The sequence below is a fragment of the Ochotona princeps genome, chromosome 21 (assembly GCF_030435755.1).
Source record: "Ochotona princeps isolate mOchPri1 chromosome 21, mOchPri1.hap1, whole genome shotgun sequence".
NCBI lineage: Eukaryota > Metazoa > Chordata > Mammalia > Lagomorpha > Ochotonidae > Ochotona > Ochotona princeps.
Genome location: NC_080852.1, coordinates 5,263,401 through 5,285,486, shown reverse-complemented (window position 1 = coordinate 5,285,486; position 22,086 = coordinate 5,263,401). Strand labels below are relative to the sequence as shown.

Sequence of the window (22,086 nt, the reverse complement as noted above, 5' to 3'; positions counted from 1 at the left end):
TGGCATAATGAGTAAAGCTCCGACACTGGCATCTCCTGTGGGTGCTCGGTTGGTGTTCGAGCTGCCCCACTTGGGTGGTGATCCAGCTACCTGCCATTGGCCTGGCAAAAGCAATGAAAGATGGCCCGAATCTTTGGGTCCCTGCACCCGTATCAGAGAACCAATTGAAGCTCCTGGTTTTGGCCTGGCCATTGTAGTTCACTCCATTGATGGGAGTGAACCATCAACTGGGAGTCTTCTTTCTTTATGTCTCCTTTCTAACTCTGATTTTCAAATATTTTATATATATATATATATATATATATATATATATATATATATGAGAAAAACAGCAACCCACAAATACAGAATAGAGTGTAGCTGTCACTTGGGTTACATAGGTGTGCAGTCCAAGTGACAGGATATGATCTGGGTCATTCAACCCCGAAAGAGAATGATAGTTCCTGGGGGAGAGCTGTGGGTGGTTAATCTGATTAATTTCTTTATTTTTTGTATGTCTCAGTTGTCATGTTTCTTATGTGATTTTTTTTTCCTGTTATGTGATCTTAGAAAAATAGTCTTTCCTGTATATTTATGTTGATTATCTAACTTTTTAAAATTCTAGGTAGACAGACTGGAAGTCGTCAACAAACGTTTTGTTCGAGTGACCTTTATACCAGGAAAAACGCCGGTTGATGGGGTAACTGATTTTATTAATTGGTGTGAATTAGTAGTAAATTAACTTTTCAGATTTAAAGTGAGAAGTCAATATCCTTCACATTGCAGTAGAGATGTATGTTGGATGCGCTTGTGTGATACCCACTAGCCTGAGTGAACCTGTGAGCATTGTGTATTGGTGATCTGGTGACTGGGTCAGTGTTTGTTTTTGGTAGATACTCAGGTGTGCCAGCATGTGCTGCGGCCTACCCCAGTCTGTCCCATATCCCATCTGGCTATTGTGCACACCCATGGTTGCTGCAGCTTAGTTCAGCCCAGTTTGCCCCCAGACCCAGCCCACGTGCATGTCTGTGGGTGCTACTGCCTTGCCCACCCTCTCCACCACCATCCCTGGCTCTTGTGCTAACTGGTGTGAGCTGCAGCTTAGCAGGGGAGTTCCACAAGTTGCTCTACCAGGCCCTGATCTTGCTGTTCTGGCTGGTGCTCTGGCCCAGCATGATGTGGCCATCCTCCAGTCCTGGCACTCACTTGCGGGTACTGTGGCTTGATTCAGTTGGCCTATACAGTTGTGGCTTTGATTGGCGGCTATTGTAGCAGAATTGAGGGGCTAGAACCTGCTCAAGCCATGGCAGTAAAGTGGTCTGCGTCAGAGGTGGATTCAGTCTTCACTGTACATGAGAATCCCTGGGCGCTAGGAGCACTGTCTGTCCTAGAGGATCTTCTCTGGGTTTTGTGTCAAGAATCCGCATCTGTACCATGCTGTGGGTTGATGCCTGTGCTGCTGGCCCTTGGTCTGCACTGATGCCCTGATAAGAGCCGGACATTTAGCATATTGGCCAGCTGACATCATGGGTTGCGTTAGAGAAGGTTATCATTGTCGGTCTGTTTTTGTATGTGTTTGGGGGCATGTAACCACATGACTTTTATCTTTGTCAGTGAAGAATTTACCAAGAGCTGTTGTTACCTGACATAAAGCTTACTGTATATTTTGTTAGATAACAGGGAAATTCAAACAGTTCATGAGAAATGAAATTTAAATTTCCTCTGGCACAGAAGTTTGTTTCGATGTTTCTATATAGTTTTTTAAAATATAATACACAGTTTTGTTAACTTCAGGACTTTGGATAGATGGATTTCAATACGATTTTGCGGGGGCGGGGGGAACCATTTATTTATTTATTTATCTGGGTTGCATCTCCAGTGCTTAAATGCTTGTAATAGCTGAAGTTTGACCAGGTTGGAAACTCCATCCAGGTCTCCCGTGTTGGTGGCAGGAGCCCAGTTTCTTGAGCCATCACCACTGCCTTGCAGGGTCTGTGTTACTAGGAAGCTGATTTAGGAAGCCAGGCTGGGTGCGAGACCCAGGTACGTGATTGTGGGACATGGACATCCTTCCCTCTGTGCTGGCCGTTTGTCCCTCTTTGGACTTGCTGAAGTCCTCTTGTATCTGGAGGGCAATACCCAGAGAGCTGTTCTCTGCTTAGTAACACTGATTGCTGGTAGGGATGTCAGTAACATGTTCTCTGAGTTCTAGATCTTGAACTTAATGTTTTGATTTTTTTTTTAATGCCACTAAGATTACTGCAAGTTAAAGGAGAAGCAAACTTTTTGTGTTATAAAATGGGACTAATTCTTGCACAGTCCTTGGGCAGGGTATTGTAGCTGTTGAAACTGCATAAATTTAAGTTGTTACTTTAGTGTCTTCTGGTTGTGCCAGTGGTGCCGTGGTACAGTGGTCACAGTGGTACAGTGGTCACTGCACTGGCCCTGGTCCCACACTGTCTGAGTTCAGATCCTAGCCTTATTGTGTAATTGTGGGCAAGTGGAGTACCTGTGGTTTCCTCATCTGTGAGGATTGGGGCTCGTTACTCAGCAAGTAGATACTGGTGGAGTGTGGAAGATAGTCCTTTGCCTCCGTGGATTCATTCAACTTCAGATTTTAAAAATGTGGGGAAAAAAGTGACATTTGTAATGCATGTTATGAACTTCTCTTACTTCCTAAACAATGTCGTGTATCTGTGATTTAGGTAACATTTATTTTGTAGTAACTGTTAAGAGTCATCTCTGAATAACTTGAAGTATACAGGAGGATGTGATAGGTCAGTGATGCACAGGTCCTTTATCATTTAAAAAAATTTTTTTTTGAAAGATTTGTTTGTTTTTATTGGAGAGGAGGAGAGACAGAGAGGAAGATCTTCTGTCCGCCAATTTATTCCCCAAGTGTCCGCAACAGCTGGAGCCGAGCCAATCCAAAGCTAGGAGCCAGGAGCTTCTTCCGGGTCTCCCACGTGGGTGCAGGGTCCCAAGGCTTTGGGCTGTGCTCGAATGCTTTCCCAGGCCACAAGCAGTGAGCTGGAATGGAAGTGGAGCAGTGGGGATACGAACCAGCAGCCTTAGGGGATCCCAGCACATGCAAGGCGAGGACTTCAGTCACTATTCTGCTATCTCTGTGGGTCCTGGAACCCATTTCCTGTGCCCATGGATACTCAGGGATGACTGTGCCCTGAGCCCTTGGGGATCCTGGAATCCTGAAGGCCTACAGGAGCCCCCAGCCCCAGGGAATGGGATGGGAACTCCTGGCACAGCCTGGCACTTGGCTTCAGATTGGACAGTGCTGGCATGTGCAGTTGTTCAGATTGGACATCGTCCTCAGTGATAGCGCTTGCCTCCCCAGAGTGAGTCGAGGCCTGTGCAGGGCTTGGCATGATGCCTGGCCCCTAGGGAATGCTCAGTGAGTGTCACTTGTTGCTGTGTCAGATCGATCTTTCATATGGGAAGGAGCAAATAGAAAATGGAAGAAAAGTGCATGCTCATTTAGAAAGAGGATGATCTTTTCCCATAGGTTTTTTTCCATTGTGTTCATCACTTTGGAGACTCTGAAAAAATCTTTTTAAATGACCACTACATATTCTCAGTAAACTTTAGTCCTACACCTTTGTAATCAGCTTCTTGTTTTTTAATTTGTAAATCTAAACAGTTAAAAAAAAAATCTAAACAGTTGAACCTTTTCATGCTGTTAACCCTTCGGTTGTACTTCATCCTTACTCTGTTTCTCTTTCTGGTTTTGTAGCAGTACGTCTGGTTTAACATTGGCAGTGTAGATACTTTTGAGCGGAATCTGGAAACCTTACAGCAAGAATTGGGCATAGAAGGGGAAAACCGGGTGCCTGTCGTCTACATTGCTGAGAGTGACGGGTAAGATGTTTTCACAATGCCCACTGAGGCTTTGCCGTGCTGTCCTGGTTCATTGTGTTGTGTGTTACCAAAAAAGTGGCAGGATTGCATATTTAATTAAACACACCTTTCTTAGTTGAATCAGATTCTGGTTGTTTTTTGTTTTTTGTTTTTTTTTTCCCATGTGTTGATAGGCACATCAACAGAGAAAGAGGGAGCAGGATCTTCAATCTCGTTCTTCGAATGTGTTCTACAGCTGGGTTGTGAGCCAGGCTGAAGCTAGGACCTGGAACTCCATCTGGGTCCCTAACATGGGAGCCAAGAGCCCAAGCACCTGAGCCCGTCATCTGTTGTGTCGTGGGTGGATAAGCAGGAAGCTGACCCAGAAGTACAAGTGCCAGAACTTTAAGCCAGCGTTCTGGCCTAGGATGCAGAGGTTCCAAGCATGAGCCTAACCTCTGGGTCACTAATTTGGCCCCCACAGTTGTGTTTTTGTTTTTGTTTTTTGGGTTTTTTTACAAACCATTTATAACTTACTTATTTTACACAAAACTCCCTCACTTTTATATCTGTCTTGCTTAAGTAGTGGTTTGGGGTATTAACATTAAAGGTACTATCCTTCAGTCAAGTGTTGGCATAATGAGCCCCTTTTTGCCAAAGACTGGTCATTCTCACCTAATTATTTCAGCTTTTTCCATTATTTTTAAATAATTCTCTCCTCAAGGTTGCTTTTTCCTTTAGAGGTTGTCGTTAGTAACCCCACTTAGCAACCTAAGTGGCTGCTGCTTTTATTTTTAGTCTTGGAGGTTATTTGGAGATCTTACACCTTTTACTCCATATTCATACACTCAGGCGCACCCTTGCCAGTGATTCCATTTGCATTAAATGCAGAAAGTAGACTTTGCGTTATTGTTAACTGGTTCTAGAGTGAAACTAGACATCTTAATTTGTCTGTGTATACAAAAAAGAGCAAAAAGACACATAGCTCGAGTATTACTGCATGGTGGTATTGGATTTAGAAATTTCTTGAGTCTTGATGGAGACGTACACTTCACTTGCAGTATGTGAATCCCTGGGGCTGCTGTGATGGTTGATCTGGCTGTGAGTGCTATAGGCCATACTTAACTTTCTAGGTTGTTAGTAAAACATGCAGGTTGAATACCTCTTGTCTAATGCTTGAGACCAGAGCGTTTGGTGTTTCGGAATATTTGCATAGACTTTCCTGATTGAGCATCGCTAATTTAAAACTCTGAGACCTGAAACCGTTCAGGCAGTATGCTGCAAGAAATTCAGTTTCACAGATTTTTGGTTTTTATTATGTTTTAAAAGATTTATTTATTTGAAGGGCAGAGGTACACAGAGAGGAAGAGAGAAATCTTGTGTCTGTTGGCTCATTTCCCAAATGGCCGCAGCGGTCAGTACTCTGCTAGGCTAGAGCCAGGAGTCCAGACCTCCATCCAGGTCTCCCGTGTGGATGACAGGCATGGGAACTTGGGCCATCTTCTGCTTTCTCAGCAGCCAGATCAGAAGTGGAGCTGCTGGGACTCACATTGGCGCTCATTCTTCGGTGGAATGCTAGCATTACAGGGGCTGTTTAACCTTCTGCAGCCTTGGATTTGAGATTTTTAAATTACAATTGCCCACAATTTGTAAGACTTTTTATTGTACCACTTTTTTATTATTTGGAAGTTGAGTTTACGGAGACAAATCTTCCGTTCACTGGTTCACCCCCCAAACAGCTGGAGCTGTGCTATTCTGAAGCCAGGAACCTGGACCTTCCAGATCTCCCACGTGGGTGCAGGGGCCTGAGGACTTGAGCCATCCCTTTATGCCTTCCAGGGCGCACTAGCAAGGAGCTGCTTCACAATCCAAACCGGCCCCCGTAGGAGATGATGGTGCCACAGGTGGAGGCTGAACTGACTACATCACAGCACCAGCCCCGTACCATTCCATGCTAAATGAAATTCAGAAAGTGTAGCCAGGTTTTATGGTTTTTGTTATGTTTTGTTTTGATTTTTGTCTAAACCATGGCCAGTGGCCTAGGAGGGGCAGTGGAAGATGGTCCACGTGCCTGGGTCACTGCTACCCTCACGGGAACCCTGGAAGACGCTCCTGGAGTAGGTGTGGCAGAAGCCTGGACTGTGTAGCCATCTAGGGAATAAACCAGTGAATGGAAGATCTCTCTTTCCCCGTTTCCAAATAAATCTTTTTTAAAAATAATAATTTCTTAGGATCAGTTAAACTGGACTGCATTGTACTAAATACAAGCCTGTATCTGTACCAGTACTGTTGTTGAAATAACTTTATTAAGGCAAACGAGAGAGGGCACCCCGGGCTCCAGGTCGTCCTGAGCTGCTTGCTGACAGCGGGCAGCAGGTCGGAGTGTGCGAGGACATGGATGTAAAGCAGCTCCTGCACGAGGCTGCAGCCGTGGTGTGCTTCACTTCTGAAACTCACATGCTGATATTGGAAAGACATGTCTTCAGCTCACATTGATGCATCCCCATCAGAAAACTGGGAATTTCTGCCCAGGCTAACACTGGGGTCCTGAAAAAATGACATTAAATATTTTTCTTCCATTATGTATTAGAGAAGCATTGTCTGCTGATGCATGTCCTAAGTGCCTACAATGGCTGGGCCTGGCTTAGACCAAAGCCAGGAAGCAGGAACTCGATCCAGGGCTGCTCAGTGTGGGTGGCGGGAGCCCAGTCCTTGAGCCACCGTCTGCTGCCCCCAAGGGCATGCATTCGCAGGAAGCTGGAATCAGGAATCAGAACCAGGAATCGAGCCCAGATTATCTGATGTGGGAGGAGGACATCTGAAATGCTAGGCTAAATGTCCTCCTCCCATGTTAAAATTTTTAAGTGAATAATATGGGATTTCACTGAATTTCAGATGTAATAGTAACCACGATGTGTACTGTATGTAAATGGCGGTTGTTGATAGGAATGAAATTGCATTCGTGCGCTTCTGTCTCAGAGCATTAACACGGTGTGCTGTCCCTGCAGCTCCTTCCTGCTGAGCATGCTGCCCACAGCGCTCATCATTGCCTTCTTGCTGTACACCATCAGAAGAGGCCCTGCTGGCATCGGGCGAAGTGGCCGGGGCATGGGTGGCCTCTTCAGTGTTGGAGAAACCACTGCCAAGGTCTTGAAGGATGAGATAGACGTGAAGTTCAAAGACGTCGCTGGCTGTGAGGAGGCCAAGCTGGAGATCATGGAATTCGTGAATTTCTTGAAAAACCCCAAACAGTATCAAGACCTTGGAGCAAAAATTCCCAAGGTAAAATGAACTTTCAGATGATTAACACAGCAGTGTTTTGGAGTATTCAAAGTCTCTGCAGTCATTTTAGGAAGTTTGATTATTTGTCCTTTTATCTTTATTGTTTTTTTTTTATGATGTTTACATACTTGAGAAGGATGCATGCTCATGTGGACCACTGGTTAGGGTGGGACGGGTCAAGGAACAAATCACAGTGGATGAGACCATTGTTTCCAGTTTTCTTCTTCCTGTGTCAGGGAAGTAGGGAGAGAAGGGGAGGAGCCACTCCCAGCATCCTAATTGCATCCATACTCGGGGATGGGGAACGGCCAGCTGGTGTCATCCCAGGGTCCCTGATGTGGAGCCTTCTCCAGGGTTCTGCTCAAGTGGTTTTGGTGGTTCTGAAATGCTGTTGATATCATTGCCCCAAGGATGAGGAAATCCTCCCAACGTTCATTGACTGACATAATCCACCTTAGAGTCTCCATTTGCCCAGATGCTTGCTGTCAGTGCTTGGCTGCTTGTCCAATTTGTCCTACTGTTCATCTTCTGCTGTGGTACTGGATGTCCTCTGTCAGTCCCAGTGGACTGCCTTATCCCTGTATGTATCTGGCATGCCATCCACTGTACCATGTTAGCAACTGAGGAGGCCCAGTTCTGACACATGTGCTCTGTGGTTAGACTATAGCTCCTGTGAGTCTCCCCTTGATTGTAGTTCTGAGTTCAGAAGTTCAGGGGTGGAGGGGCAGTCCCCAAAGAAACCTCGTCTAAGGTGACTGACCCCAGACCTAACTCTTGTGTGTCGTAGCCAGTATAGGATCCGGCTCAGTCTGTCACCCACATAATCCTACACACACACTGGTGGTTGCAGTTTGCTGGGTCATTTCTGTCTCCAGCCCAATGTCTTACACAAACCAGTGGATGCTGTGGCCCAGCCCGACCCTGCCACACAACTCAGCGCTCATGTATACCAGTGAGAACTGCAGACCAGTCAGAGCAACCCCGAATGATCCTCACCAGGCCTCACCTAGCCTTGGTTCTTGTGCATGCTGGTATGTGCAACAGACTGGTCCAGTCTGTCCCAAAGCCCATTCGGCTTTTGTATACAATAATGAATGCTGCTGCCTAGCTCAGCTTGACAAACCCCACTATCCAGCCACACTAGAGCCAGTGGGTGCTACCACCTGTCCAGCGAAGCCTGCCCCCAGCTCTGGTTCTCATGTTCAACAGTGGGAGCTGCAGCCCATCAGAAGGTTTCCTACAGTTTCCCTACTAGACCCGCTCCCAGCCCCGGACCTTGCACCTTCCAGGTGTTGGGTAGTCTAGCTTGACAGGACTTGCTCCCAATCCTGGCACTTGCCAGCTGATGCTGTTTTCAAGCCCAAGCAGCCTGTACTTACTTTGGCTCATGTATGTGCCAATGAATATGGTCTCCTAGCCCAGTCTGACTCTCCCCATAAACCAGCTCACATGCAGGCCGATGGGTATTGTAGCCCTGTTAACCTGATCTGTCCTGAGTCCCAGCTCTCATGCTTACCAGCGGCCCAGCAAGGAGGCCTTGCTGCCCCTCTACTGGACTCATCCCCACCCTAGGTCTTGTATGTATTGGTTCATGCTGTGGCCCGGTCTGGCATGACCTGCCTCACCTCAGCATTTGCCAACCAGTGTTGCAGCCTAGCCTGTTCCAGTCCACTCCCAATTTGAACTCTTGCTGGTGGGTGCTGCAGCCCAGCCTTGCCCAGTCTGCCCCATCCCTGGCTTTCATGCAAACCAATAGGTGTGATAACCTAGCCCAGTATTCCCTGCGCTCCAGTCTGGCTCCTGCACATGTCAGCGGGCTAAGGTTGGCCCAGCGCTGCCCAGTCCATCCCCTTTCCAGATCCAACCCACACATTTGCCATCAAGTAGAGCTGCCTTGGCCACCTGATCAACACCCATGCCTGAATCACATGCTCACCAGTGGGAGTTTCCCAAGTTCGCTCACAAGGCCTTCTCCCAGACCCAGATCTCACATGTGCTGTGGGGTGCTAGGCCCTTATCTGGTATAGTCTGTCCCCTCTTTTTTGGCCTATGTGTGAGTTGGTATGTGTGTTGCACCACCTCCCTATTCTTGGTTATACCTACAGCTGCTGCAGCTTAGACTAGACTGACCTGTTTCCAACCCCAATACCCTTAAGTGCTTTGGTGCTCCATGGTCATGCCTGGCTTGGCCTGTCACTGCCCCCAGCTCTTGAGCAAACTAGCGGACATTGCAGTTTTACAGGGGGTGAGCCCATAGAATCTGCCCCTACACCTGGTTCTCTCATGTGTTGGTGAGTGTCATGGCTCAGCCTAACATTACCGTCCCCTGTTCTGATAACACCTGCAGGTACTGAGATCTAGCCCTGCCAAGTATGCCCCGAGCCCTTGCTTTTGTGTGTGCCTGTGGGTGGTGGTCAGAAGTGGTCAGTGCTAACTAGCCCAGCTCAGGTCTCATGTGGGCAGGTGCATTGGTCTGTCCTGGAAAGGTCCTCCAGCTTCCCTCCTCCAAACCACCCAGTCTCGGCCACCTTACTTACCTGCAAGTACAGCGGCATTGTCGGTAGAAGTCGTTCCTCACCTGCAACATACTCCTTCAACAGTCATCCCTCCACCACGTCCCATACTCGCTTCCCTGAGCAGTCCACAGTCCCTGCGCCTGGGAGTGCATGGGTTCCCTTCCCTAGTCCATTGTTCTGGTGGGTGGCATGCTGGCCAGCAACTCTACCTACCCCTCCTCCATCCAAGCTTCATAGTTCCCCAAGTCCCACCTTCTCCCCCAACCCCCCCGCCCCCGGGATCAAGCACATGTGGAAATCCCCAGGCTTGCTCTGCCTGCCTGGGCACGAGCCCCCAGGTGCCCGCACGCCCTGGCGGAGCACCATCCCTCAGGCCCCTATTAGCCTGCCCTCACTGGAGGAAGCCAGGTGCTTGCACTGGCAGAAACTACTTGTCCTTTTATTTGGAAGTACTTTAGTGCCTCAGGAGTGTTTTGGAGTTGGTTTTCTGTGTGTCAATGCATGGGTCATGTGTATTGCTATAACTGTTGTGTTGTTTCCTCTTGAAGGCTTGATTTGTCTTCCTTTCCCCCTGTCTCTGAAGCGGCAAGCTTCTGTGGCTCCCTCAGCACACTGCACTCGGCTGTTCCTTCACTTCACAGATGGTGTGCACAGTCGGCCTGTTCCGGCCTGGAGGCTGGCTCATGGCACAGGGCAGTGCATCATCCTGCCTTCCAGCAGACGGATCTGTAGTCCCTCCGCTAGTGCCAGGGGCCCCAGCCTTCCTGGGCTTTGTGCCCTGGGCTAGGTATAGGCACAGAACAGCCGCTTCCTATTTGGTGAATGAATAGTAGCTTCATACTAAGTAAATGAGGAAGCAATGTTTGGGCTGGTGTTTGGTTTCTTGCTTAACATACTGATTGGGATGTCCACATTTCATATCATAGTACCTGAACTGAGCCTTGAGCCTGTTCCAGGTTCCAGCTTCGTGCTCATGCAGACCTGGAAGGCAGCAGATGATGGCTAGAGTACTTGGGATGCTGCCACCTTTGTGGGAAACCGGGATTGAGCTGAGTCCTTGACTCCCAGTTTGGGCTCAGTTCAGCCCTAGCTGTTGTGGGCTTTGGAGAATGAACCATATTGAAACAATATTGTTTCTAATTCTCACTTTTTTAAAAAGATTTATTTATTTTTATTACAAAGGCACATTTACAGAGAGGAGAAACCAAAAGATCCTTTGTCTACTGGTTCATTTCCCAAATGGTCACAACGGCCAGAGCTGAGCCAATCCGAAGCCAGGAGCCAGGGACCTTCTCTAGTGCCCCACGTGGGTGCACGTCCCAAGACTTTGGCCATCCTCAGCTACCTTCTCAAACTGTAAGCAGGGAGCTGAAAGGGAAGTGGAGCAGTCGGGGTACGAACGGTCGCCCATGTGTGGGATCCCTGGCGCTTGTTAGGGGGAGGATTAGTCAATTGAGTCATTGTACCAGACCCTCCTGTCTTATTCTTACTACTAACATAGAAATATTCTACCAGAGTTGAAATGTTGAAAAAAAATTATAAATATATGTCGATAAGATTTAGAGACAGACCTTGACATTGTGTGGATCTATAGTTTATTTTTGCTGAAATTTGAATTAATTGTGATTTCTCTTTTTTTATGTCTGAAGGGTGCCATTCTCACTGGTCCTCCAGGTACTGGGAAGACACTGCTCGCTAAGGCCACAGCTGGAGAAGCCAACGTCCCCTTCATCACTGTTAGTGGATCTGAGTTTTTGGAGATGTTTGTTGGTGTGGGTCCAGCTAGGGTAAGTCCTGTGTTTATTATTATTGGTACTTTGTTATTGGAGAACAGACAGCAGCAGAGAGAGTGGTAGGTAGGGTGCTGCCAGTGCATCACCCACGTGTCCTCCGTGACTGGCACTGAACTCTGTGACAAGAACCCGATTACTTGTTATCACTGCTGCCTCCCGGGGTCTGCATGAGCAGGAAGCTGGAGTCGGAGGCAAGTGTTGAACACCAGCGCTCTGATGTAGTTGTCCCTAACTGGTTAAACCCAGGCCAGATGGCACCCCAAGGACTGTTCTGTCTGTTACAGCAGTGCAGCTTCCTCAGCCTGGACATCAGTACTCCAAGGTGGGGCCTGGGCAAGATGGCCTTGTTCTTGAAATCCCCATCGTGACCTCTCATCACCCACTGTTTTGCTCCAACCATGATTACTAGTAACTTAACACAGCCCTAACTTCTGTTTTCCAGAAGTGACTTTAATCTTTTTTGTTTTAGAGTAGTTTTATTGAGGTAAAATTTATGTGCCGCAAACCTCACCATCTTAAAGTATCAGCTCAGTAAGCTTCTAGTGTATTCCCAGATTATTGCAGCCACCACCACCATCTGTTATGCAACATTTTGATCACCTGAAGAAGAAATGCTAGACATTTTTTTTTTAGTTAGCACAGTGTTTTAAAGTTAAATGGTAACTTTAAAGCATAGCTAAAGTCCTCGCTTTGCATACACCAATATCCTATATGGGCAGGGGTTCTAATCCCGGCAGCTCCACTTCCCATCCAGCTCCCTGCTTGTGGCGTGGGAAAGCAGTCGAGGACGGCCCAATGCATTGGGACCCTGCACCCGCGTGGGAGACCAGGAAGAAGTTCCTGGCTCCTGGCTTCGGATTGGCTCGGCTCCAGCTGTTGTTGTCACTTGGGGAGTGAATTGGCAGATGGAGGATCTTCTCTGTCTCTCCTCCTTTCTGTGTACCTGGCTTTCTAATAAAAATAAATAATAAATTAAAAAATAGTTAAATGGTAACTATATTTTACTTTTTGAGGAGTCACAATTTCCCACAGTTTGTTGACCAGTCTGTATTCCCAACAGCGAGGTCTTGAGTTTTCTGTTGTTTTGTGTCTTTATCACCACCTCCTTTTCTCTGAGTTTTATTACTGGCACTCCTCCAGGTGATTTGATCTATATTTCCTTCATGACTGAATGTGGAGCATCTGTCATCTCAATTGGCCGTCTTCCATGTCCCGCTCACGGAAATGTCTGTTTAGACCTTTTGCTGTTTTGTGTTTTTGTTTGTTTTTTAAATTTATTTATTGTTACTGCAAAGACATACACAGAGAGGAGGAGAGAGAGAGAGAGGAAGATCTTCCGTCCGATGATTCACTCCCCAAGTGGCTGCTACAGTCAGTGCTACGCCGATCCGCTCCTCCAGGTCTCCCACGTGGGTGCAGGATCCCAAAGCTTTGGGCCGTCCTCGACTGCTTTCCCAGGCCACAAGCAGGGAGCTGGATGGGAAGTGGAGCAGCCGGGATTAGAACCGGCGCCCATATGGGATCCCGGGGCGTTCAAGCCAAGGACTTTAGCCACTAGGTCACCACACTGGGCCCCCTTTGCTCTTTTTAATTGGGTGGTGTCTCTTTTCTTCTTCTGCTTCTTCTTCTTCTTCTTTTTTAATTCATTGGCTTATTTATTTGAGAGCTACAGAACATATGCTCCCATCTTTCTGTTCACGCCCCAAATGCTGGCAGTGGCCGGATCTGGACTGGGCAGTAACCAGAGACTGGACCTCAGCTGGAGTCTCATATGGGTGGCACAGATCCAATCACTTGGGCCGTCAGCCACTGCATCTTAAGGTCTGTGCTAGGAGGAAGCTGGAGTTAGGGGCCAGAGCCAGGAATTGACTCCAGGCATTCCCACAGGGATGACAGGCTTTTTTTTTTTCTTCAATTGGAAAGGCAGATGTACAGAGAGGAGGAGAGACAGAGGGGAAGATCTTCTGCGCAGTGAACCAGGAACCTCTTCCGGGTCTCCCACGCGGGTGCAGGGTCCCAAGACTTTGGGCTGTCCTCGACTGCTTTCCCAGGCCACAAGCAGGGAGCTGGATGGGAAGTGGAGCTGCCGGGATTAGAACCGGTGCCAATATGGGATCCTGTCACGTTCAAGGCAAGAACCTTAACCATTATGCTATAGCGCCAGGCCCAGATCACAAGCATTTTAATGCAGACCTGCCCTAGATTGTTTCTGTGTTTATTGTTGAGTAACAGGAGTACTATATGGATTCTGGGTATATAACTCCTAAGTAGATACATGATTGACAAATATCTTTTTCATCCTTCATATTATCTTTTCACTGTATTATTATTTAAGGATTTATGTATTTTGATTGAAGGCCAGAGTTACAGAGAGGGGGAGAGAGAGATCTTCATCCACTGGCTCACTCCCCAGTGGGCTGCAGCAGCTAGAGCTGAGCCAGTCCAAAGCTAGGGGCTGCTTCCAGGTCTCCCATGCGGGTGCAGATGCCCAAGGCCTTGGGCCATCCTCTACTGCTTTCTGAGGCCAGCAGCAGGGAGCTGGGTGGGAGGTGGAGCAGTTAGGACTCTGACCAGCAGTCATGTGGGCTGCCAGTGTCTCAGTATAGGATTGATTTTGCTATACCACCATACCAGGTTTGTTTTTGTTTGTTTGGTTGGTTTTTTTGTTTTGTTTTTTTTTAACTTTCTTGATTGTAGAGCACAAAAATTACTAACTTTCATGAAGTCTTATTTGTTTTGTGGTAGTTGTTGCTTTTGTTTTTGGTGTCATTTAAGAATCCATTGCCAGATCTAATGCCTGAATAATTTATTCCTTCTTAAATTATCTTTCTTTCCTCCCTTCCTTCCTTCCTTTCTTTTTCTTTCTCTCCCCCTTCCTTCCTATTTTTAAGTTTCGTTTCTTGTAGTTGCCTCACTATACATAACTATAATTCATTTCGAGCTAATTTTGTGTGTGATGCAAGGTAAGGACCCAGTCTCATTGCTGTGTTAGTGATAACCACTTTCATAGCACCAGCACCCTGTGTTGGAAACACTGTCTTTTCCAAGTTACTAATCTTGATACCCTTGATCATAGTTATGGGCTTATTTCTAGGCTCTCAGTTCTGCCTTTTTGATCTACATGTCCTTGGTTTTGTTTTTTGTTTTTTTTTTTTTTTTTAAATTATTTGAGAGAGAACAAATGAGATAGATAATGGGGGTTGGGATGTGGGTAGAGAGAGTATGCTATCATCCACTGACTTCCTAGATGATCACCAGAGCCAAGTTAAACTGGGAGCCAGGAACTCATCTCGGACTCCCTGTGGGTTGAGGGAACCTAATTAATTGAGTCAGGACTGTTGCAGGATGCTAAGTTCCAGTTTAGGGACGGGGAAGGGATGAGCTTGAGCTTGAGTGACTTGGTGGCGGTGGGTTGAGTTCAGAGGAGTGCCTGAGTTGTATCAGGAGCAGTGTTAAAGAATGAAAATCCAGAAGTCCAGGCAGGAGAGGAGGTGGCTTGATAAGTGAAATACGTTGGGCCTTGGGGACGGACCTCTCTGCAGCTTGACGAAGGGGTGGGTGACTGATGGGCACAGGAGTGGCTGTGACTTCTGCCCACCTCAGCTCGAAGCCTGCCAGGGTAAGCTCAACAGTCTCAGACTGTGTGAGAATCAAGGTGCCAGCTGCTGCTCTGGCAGCCAGAAGAGGGACTTGCAAAGTTTGCATAGACCTGTGAATGATGTACATATTACTGACTTCTTAGTCATGTGAAGTGAGGCCTGAAGTTGGCAGCTGAGTCTGAAGTTTACAGCTCTACTATGTTGTCTTTATGTTAGCTTAATTTGCTGCTGTGAAAACAACTGTTAGTATTCTACAGATACAATGATTGATGAGATTATAGGAGTGATGTTTGTTTCCTTGAGTTGGTTAGCCAAATTGTTCATGTTTTGTTTCTCCTTTGCTACTTGTAGCCCTTTAAGTATGGCCTCTACAGTAAGTTATAAAAACATTGTCTTGATATGTAGGGAAACTTGAGGCTTGTGTTGCTTGAGGAGATAAATGACGCTCACTTGTCAGGCCTCGGTCTTGTCTGTCTTATTGTCAAGGTCCGAGACTTATTTGCCCTGGCTCGGAAGAACGCTCCCTGCATTCTCTTCATTGATGAAATCGACGCCGTGGGACGGAAGCGAGGAAGAGGCAACTTTGGTGGGCAGAGTGAACAGGAAAACACACTCAACCAGCTGCTGGTGGAGATGGATGGTGAGTAGCCTCGCCTCTGTGTCTTGTTTTTCTGAAAGGGAGACCTGTTCCATCCACCACTTTCTTCCCCCAATGATGGGCCAGGCGGGATCTAGGAACCAGGAACTCCATACCGGCTTCCCACGCGGGTGCAGGGGCCCAAGTACGTGAGACATCTTCCACTGCCCTCCCAAGCATGTTAACAGGCAGCTGGATGAGAAGCAGAGCAGACGGGACTCAGTGTGCACTCTGATAATGGGTTGCCAGTGTTGCAGTGAACAGCTTGACCCGCTGCACCAAAAGGCCAGCCTCTGTGTTTTGTTTATTTATTTATTTATTTTAAGATTTATTTCTTTTTGTTGGAAAGTCAGATACACAGAGGAAAGACAGAGAGAAAGATCTTCTGTCCGTTGATTCACTCTCCAAATGGCCGTAATGGCCAAAGCTAAGCTCAGCCCAAAGCCAGGAGCTTGGAGCTTCCTCTGAGTCTCCCGTGCTGGTACAGGGTCCCAAGGCTTTGGGCCGTCCTTGACAGCTTTCCCAGGCCACAAGCAGGGAGCTGGATGGGAAGTGGAGCTGCTGGGATTAGAACCCCTGCCCATAGGGGATCCCAGCACATTCAAGTCGAGGTCTTTAGCTACTAGGCCACCGCGCTGGGCCCAGTGCCTATGTTAACTGATTGGGATCCAGGCTGAATTTGGGATCTGGGAACTTAATCTGGGTGTGCTATGTTGAGTAGCAGGGATCTAGCAATGCCATCTCCCAGGATCTGCACAGCAGGAGGCAGGAGCCAAAGTTGGGGCTCAAACCCTGGTACTTGGGTATGGGACACAGACATCATAACCAGTCTCTTAACCACTAGTCTAATAATAGCCTAATCCAAAGCCGCCTGTATTTTAAATTGTGTGTTCTCATTGCCTTGCTTATCTGTAAAATGACAATCCTTATTCTGGTACTGAGTACAGCTGCCCCTCCCCCCCAGAGGAAAACAATCTCTAAAGCAGCCCTTTTTAGCTACATTTTCTACTAATACATAGAATAGCAAACTATACTTGCCTGTCAGTATACTATAAATTAATATCATGTTAAGATTTCTGTTACAGGGCCTGATGCAGTAGCCTAGTGACTAAGGTCTCGCCTTGCCTGTGCCAGGATCCCATAGGAGCACCAGTTCTTGTCCCGGCAGCTCCATTTCCCATCCATCTCCCTGCTTGTGTCCTGGAAAAGTAGTGGAGGACAACCCAAAACCTTGGGACCCTGTAGCAGCGGGAAACCCCCGAGAACGAGAAGCTCCTGGCTCCCTCCTGGGCTTTGGTTCAGCTTAGCTCCAGCCGTTGTGACCACTTAGGGAGTGTACCAGCAGATGGAAGATCTTTTTCTATCTCTATAGATCAGCGTTTCCTTTTTTTTTTTTTTTTTTTTTTTTTTAATATATATTTGGTGATGTTTAAATGGGTGATGAGGGTGGGAAGGATCAAGGGTTAGGAAAAAGTGGGCGTGATCATTGTTTCTAAACTTTGTGTTTCCTCCTCCTGTTTCTTGGGGAAAGGGGATGAGTCTGCTCAGCCTCCCAGCCAGCCCGGTACCTGGGGATGGGGAAAGGCTCCTGATGTCAACCCAGGGTCCTGAAGTGGCACACGCCGCAAGGATCCTGCCCCAGTGTTTCGATAGTTCTGAAGTGCTTCTGACCTCGCCAATCCAAGGATGAGGAAACCCTTCCAGTATCCATTGGTTGGCATAGTCAGATCTGCCTTTCCAATATAAATAAATCAATCTTTTAAAAAAAAACCTCTAAAAAGATACTTGTTACAGGTATCGAATAAAAGAAAAATTGGTGAAATGACTTACAGAGAAATGAAACTCTACCAAATTCATCTGTGATCTTGACACATAAAAGAAACTCAAGTGTAACCAAGTGGGAATTTGGCAATTTCGGATACTCTTGACAGAGAGAGTAGTTGTCTTTCCCTGCCGTGAGTCTGTCTGTGGTTTAGGAAAGCCAGTTCTTAGGAGCTGCTGTGTTCTTCAACCCGAAGGCTTGTGGACACTTGAGCAGAAAAGAGAAACACAGGGCCATGTGGCTTAGATGACAAAGGTAGAGACCCTGTCACGAACAGGCAGTGGTCTTGTCTGTGCTGTGGCGGTCAACCCACATTTAGGGTGCTAGGTTCTGATGGGAACTGCACGAGGTCTTGCAGTGCCTGGGGTTGACAGGCTGCGGTGCTGGGCATTGCCAGTCTGCAGCAGAGAAATCTTCCATCTACCGCTTCACTCCCCTAACGGCAGCAACAACTCATCCAAGTGTCCCACAGGGGTAGACTGAACCGTCTTCTCAGGCTTTCCCACCTTCACTCACGCGGAGTTGGAATGGAAATAGAGCAGCGAGGACTTGAGCTGGTGCTCCCTGGGGCTGCCAGCGGCACAGGCAGGAGCCGAACTTGCTGCTCCACAGCACTGGCTCCCTATTACGTGATTCCTGAGGACAAGATGAATAACAAAAACAACTCAAGTTTGTGACTTTGAAAACTAGTAACTAGAAAAACGTAGTTGGTTCGGCTGTGTTTGTGTCATGCCAATAGATTCTATATAGGCGTACTGTTGCTTTCTGCTGCATGTCATTTTATGAGGGCGTTTTTGTTATCTTTTCAGGATTTAATACAACGACAAATGTTGTCATTTTGGCGGGTACCAACAGACCGGATATCCTGGACCCGGCACTGATGAGGCCAGGGCGCTTTGACAGGCAGATCTTCATTGGTGAGATGATGTTCCCTAGGTTCAGTCCAGTTCTGATGGTGTAGGTGTGACTGACCACTTTTTTTCCTTAAAAATAATTTCTGAAGGACCACCAGACATAAAGGGACGAGCCTCTATTTTCAAAGTTCATCTGCGGCCACTAAAACTGGACAGTACCTTGGAAAAGGAGAAACTGGCCAGAAAACTCGCTTCCTTAACTCCAGGATTTTCAGGTGAGTGGAAATAACCTGCCTACCTACCCACCTGATAGGTACCAGGCACAATCCGGATTTTTGTGTTTTAAAGATGATTTGAAAGGCAGGGATGTAGAGTTCTTCTGTCCTCTGGCACAGGAGCTACTTGCGGTCTCCCACATGGGTGCAGGGACCCAGGGGCTTGGGTCATCCTCCAGTGCTTTTCCAGAGGCATGAGCAGGGAACTGGATCACAAGTGGACTCGAAGAAGCTGGCACTGCAGGCAGCAGGACCTGCTATGCCACATTGCTGGCACCTGAGTCTCAGAGGCACACAGTGGAGAGCCACAGTAGTGAGCCCGCCCGCACCTGGCTCGCTCAGGTCAGTTACTGAGCTGTGCAGCCCTGTCGGTGCCAGGCCCCAGTCTGCCCTCTGCCCCTCCAGAAGGTGTTCCACATCCCTGATATTTTGTTTTTTTCCATCTTTTGTAATATGAAGGTTGAATTTTTTACATATTTGAAAGGCAGAGCTATCGAATGAGAAGGAGAGATGGAGGCGCAACAACTGGGGCTGTGCCAGATATCCCCTTTGGGCCATTCTCTGCTGCTTTTCCCAGGCGCATTAACAGGGAGCTGGATGGGACAGCAGGGCCCGTGGGCCCCTGCCCTGGCTGTGTCTGCTATGCCACAGCACCTTGCCCATTCATCGGCGTTATAGGAATTACTTCCAAGCAGGGTGTTGTGGGTTTTTTTGGGGGGGCGGAAGGTTGGCAGTTTGATTATAATAAAGTTAATTACCATAAAATCCACATGTACAAAGCATATAATTCAATGCATTTTAGTGTATTAACACTTTTGTGCGACAGGCACCATGATTTAATTTTTTTAATGATTTATTCATTTTTATTGAAAAGGCAGACTAGCAGAGAGAAGGAGAGATGGGAGAAAGATCTTCCATCTGCTGGTTTACGCCCCAAGTAAATGCAGTGACCAGAGCTGAACTGATCCGAAGCCAGGAGCCCCGAGCTTTTTCTGGGTCTCCCGCGCAGGTGCAGGGTCCCAAGGCTTTGGGCCGTCGTCGACTGCTTTCCCAGGCCACAAGCAGGGAGCTGGAAGGGAAACAGAGCAGCTGGAACACAAATGGGCTCCCATATGGAGTAATGGTGCATGCAATGTGAGGACTTTGGCCACTAGGCCACCACATTGGGCCCACCATGACTTTTAAATCATTTCATCATCCCAGAAGAATGCATTAGTAGCTGGTCTCCTTACCTTTAGCGCTAGAGCTCACTCTTCTTTCATTCAGATATTTTATATAAATGTCCAATTACATAGTTATCAGAAAAGTACATACATAAAAGTTTGTTCACTTAAAATTGTGTTTTTGTCCATAGTGCTGGCTTCAGTATTATACCAGTTGCAGAATTTCCCTGCTTTTCATGGTCAAATAGCACATAATTGTGTGGGCATTCCACTTTTTGTGTGTTTAAAATAATCTGCCCATACCTTGGTTAGTAGATTAAGCCTCCAGCCATGGCACTAAACCCTGTATGGGTCCACTTTGAGTCCTAGATGCTCCACTTTGATCCAGCTTCTGCAAGTGGTCTGGGAAAGCAGCAAAGGCTGGCCTAAATGCTTGGGTCCCTGCACCCATGTAAGACACCAGAAAGAAGCTCCTGGCTTCAGATCAGCTCAGCTTCGGTTATTGTAGCCATTTGTGGAGTGAAACAGTGGATGAAAATTCTGTCTCTCCATGTCACTCTGAAACTCTGGCATTCAAATAAAAATATTAGAAAAGAAAAAAAAAAAGGTTCAAGTGCCACTTCACCCTCTTGTCTGCCAGTGGGTGCTATAAACTCCCCCAACCTGGCCTGCCCCCAGACCTGACCCGCACCCAGACCTGACCCACATATGCCAGTGGGTACTGTAACCTGGATTGCTTCTAGCCTTGGTTCTTGAGCTCACCAGCAGGGACTACGTCCTGACTGAAGTTCCCCAGGCTCCTCTGTTAGGCCACCTTCCAGTTGCACATCTCATGCACACCAGCGGATCCTTGACCCAGCCTGACTTGGCCCACTCACTGACATGTGCAGTGACCTTGCCCCACCGGCCAACAGGCCAACACGCAGTCTGACTTTTACTATTGGGTGCTACAGTCCAGCCATGCCTGGTCCACTCCCAGACTTGATTTTCACGTGGTTCAGTGGGTGCTGTGACCCAACCCCACCTGTCCTACATGCACTCTGGCTCTTGTGAGCACACCGGATGCTAGAGCCTAGCCCAGTATGGCACATCCCAGACCCAGTCCACACCCAGGCCAAGGGATGCTTCATTCATGTCCAGCCCAGTTGTCCATCCCATTCCAGCTCTCATGCTCACCAGAGAGAACTGCAACCCATCCCCTTTGCTCCCCAACCAAGTCCACTCTCAGCTATGGATCTTGCATGTTCCAGTAGTTGCTGTGACCCAGCCAGGCATAGCCTGTCCCCCATCTTGACCTTTGCCATCAGAAGCTGTAGCCTAATCCCAACTCTTGCTAGCGGGTGTTGCAGCCTACCCCTACCCATCCTGCCCCCATTCCTGGCTTTCAGGCAAAGCAGAAGGTGTGATGACCACCTTAGCCATGGGCTGTACTCCATTCTGGCTCCTCAGCATGCCACTGTGCTATGGTTTGGCTCAGTCTTCCCCCACCCTCTAGGCCAAGCCGTATACCTGACTTCAAGTGGAGCATCCTTGCCTATCCTGGCCCATACATAGCCCTGGCTCACGTGCTCAACAGCAGAAGAAACTATATCCCACCAGAGATTTCCCGAAGTTCCCCGCCAGGCCCACTCCCAGAGTAATCAGATCTCATGCAGGTGCTAGGTCCAGCCTGCCCCACACCCAGTTCTTGGGTGGTGCACCTATGGGTTCTGCAGCCTAGAGTGGCCTGCCCTGTTTCCAGCCCCAGGACCCATGGGTGTCATGAGTTCCATGGTCATGCCTGGTTTGGCATGTCACTGCCCCCAGCTCTTGAGCAAACCAGCAGATACTGCAGTCCCACAGGGTGAGCCCACATATCCCCCATGGACTCTGCCTCCAGACCTGGTTATCTCATGTGCTGGTTACTATCATAGCCAAGCTAACGTCCCCTGTCCTGGTCTTCACTGGCAGGTACTGTCATCTAGCCCTGCCAGGTAGGCTCCCTAGCCCCAGCTTTAGTGTACCTATGGAGAGTGGTCAGCAGTGGTTGATACTAACCAGCCCAGCTCAGGTCTCCCATATGGGTGGGTGCGTTGGTCTGCCCAGAAAGGTCCTCCAGTTTTCCTGCTCGAAACTCTTTGGTCTTAGCCCCCTTGCTATCTGCAGGTACACTGGCGCCTGGTTGGTGAGAATCACCCAGGAGTCACTCCTTACCTAGAACACGCTTCCTTAGTTGCCCTTCCACTTTCCTGAGCAATCCACAGCCCCTGTTGCCGTGAGTGCACGGGTTTCCCAGTCTTCTAGTGGGGTGGGGTGCTCTCCTAGAGCCTGCCCA

At 47.9% G+C, this 22,086-nt stretch overlaps 1 protein-coding gene across 1 annotated transcript in view; it reads left to right on the top strand.

Annotated features, from left to right (window-relative positions):
* AFG3L2 (AFG3 like matrix AAA peptidase subunit 2) overlaps positions 1-22,086 on the top strand; it is a 46,391-nt gene that overhangs the window by 11,735 nt on the left and 12,570 nt on the right. Inside the window, exons 6-12 of the mRNA XM_058679054.1 lie at positions 605-679; positions 3,728-3,852; positions 6,840-7,113; positions 11,279-11,416; positions 15,508-15,661; positions 18,290-18,397; positions 18,484-18,609. Of these exons, the coding sequence (XP_058535037.1) occupies positions 605-679; positions 3,728-3,852; positions 6,840-7,113; positions 11,279-11,416; positions 15,508-15,661; positions 18,290-18,397; positions 18,484-18,609 (1,000 nt within the window). The remainder of the gene's footprint in view (positions 1-604; positions 680-3,727; positions 3,853-6,839; positions 7,114-11,278; positions 11,417-15,507; positions 15,662-18,289; positions 18,398-18,483; positions 18,610-22,086) is intronic.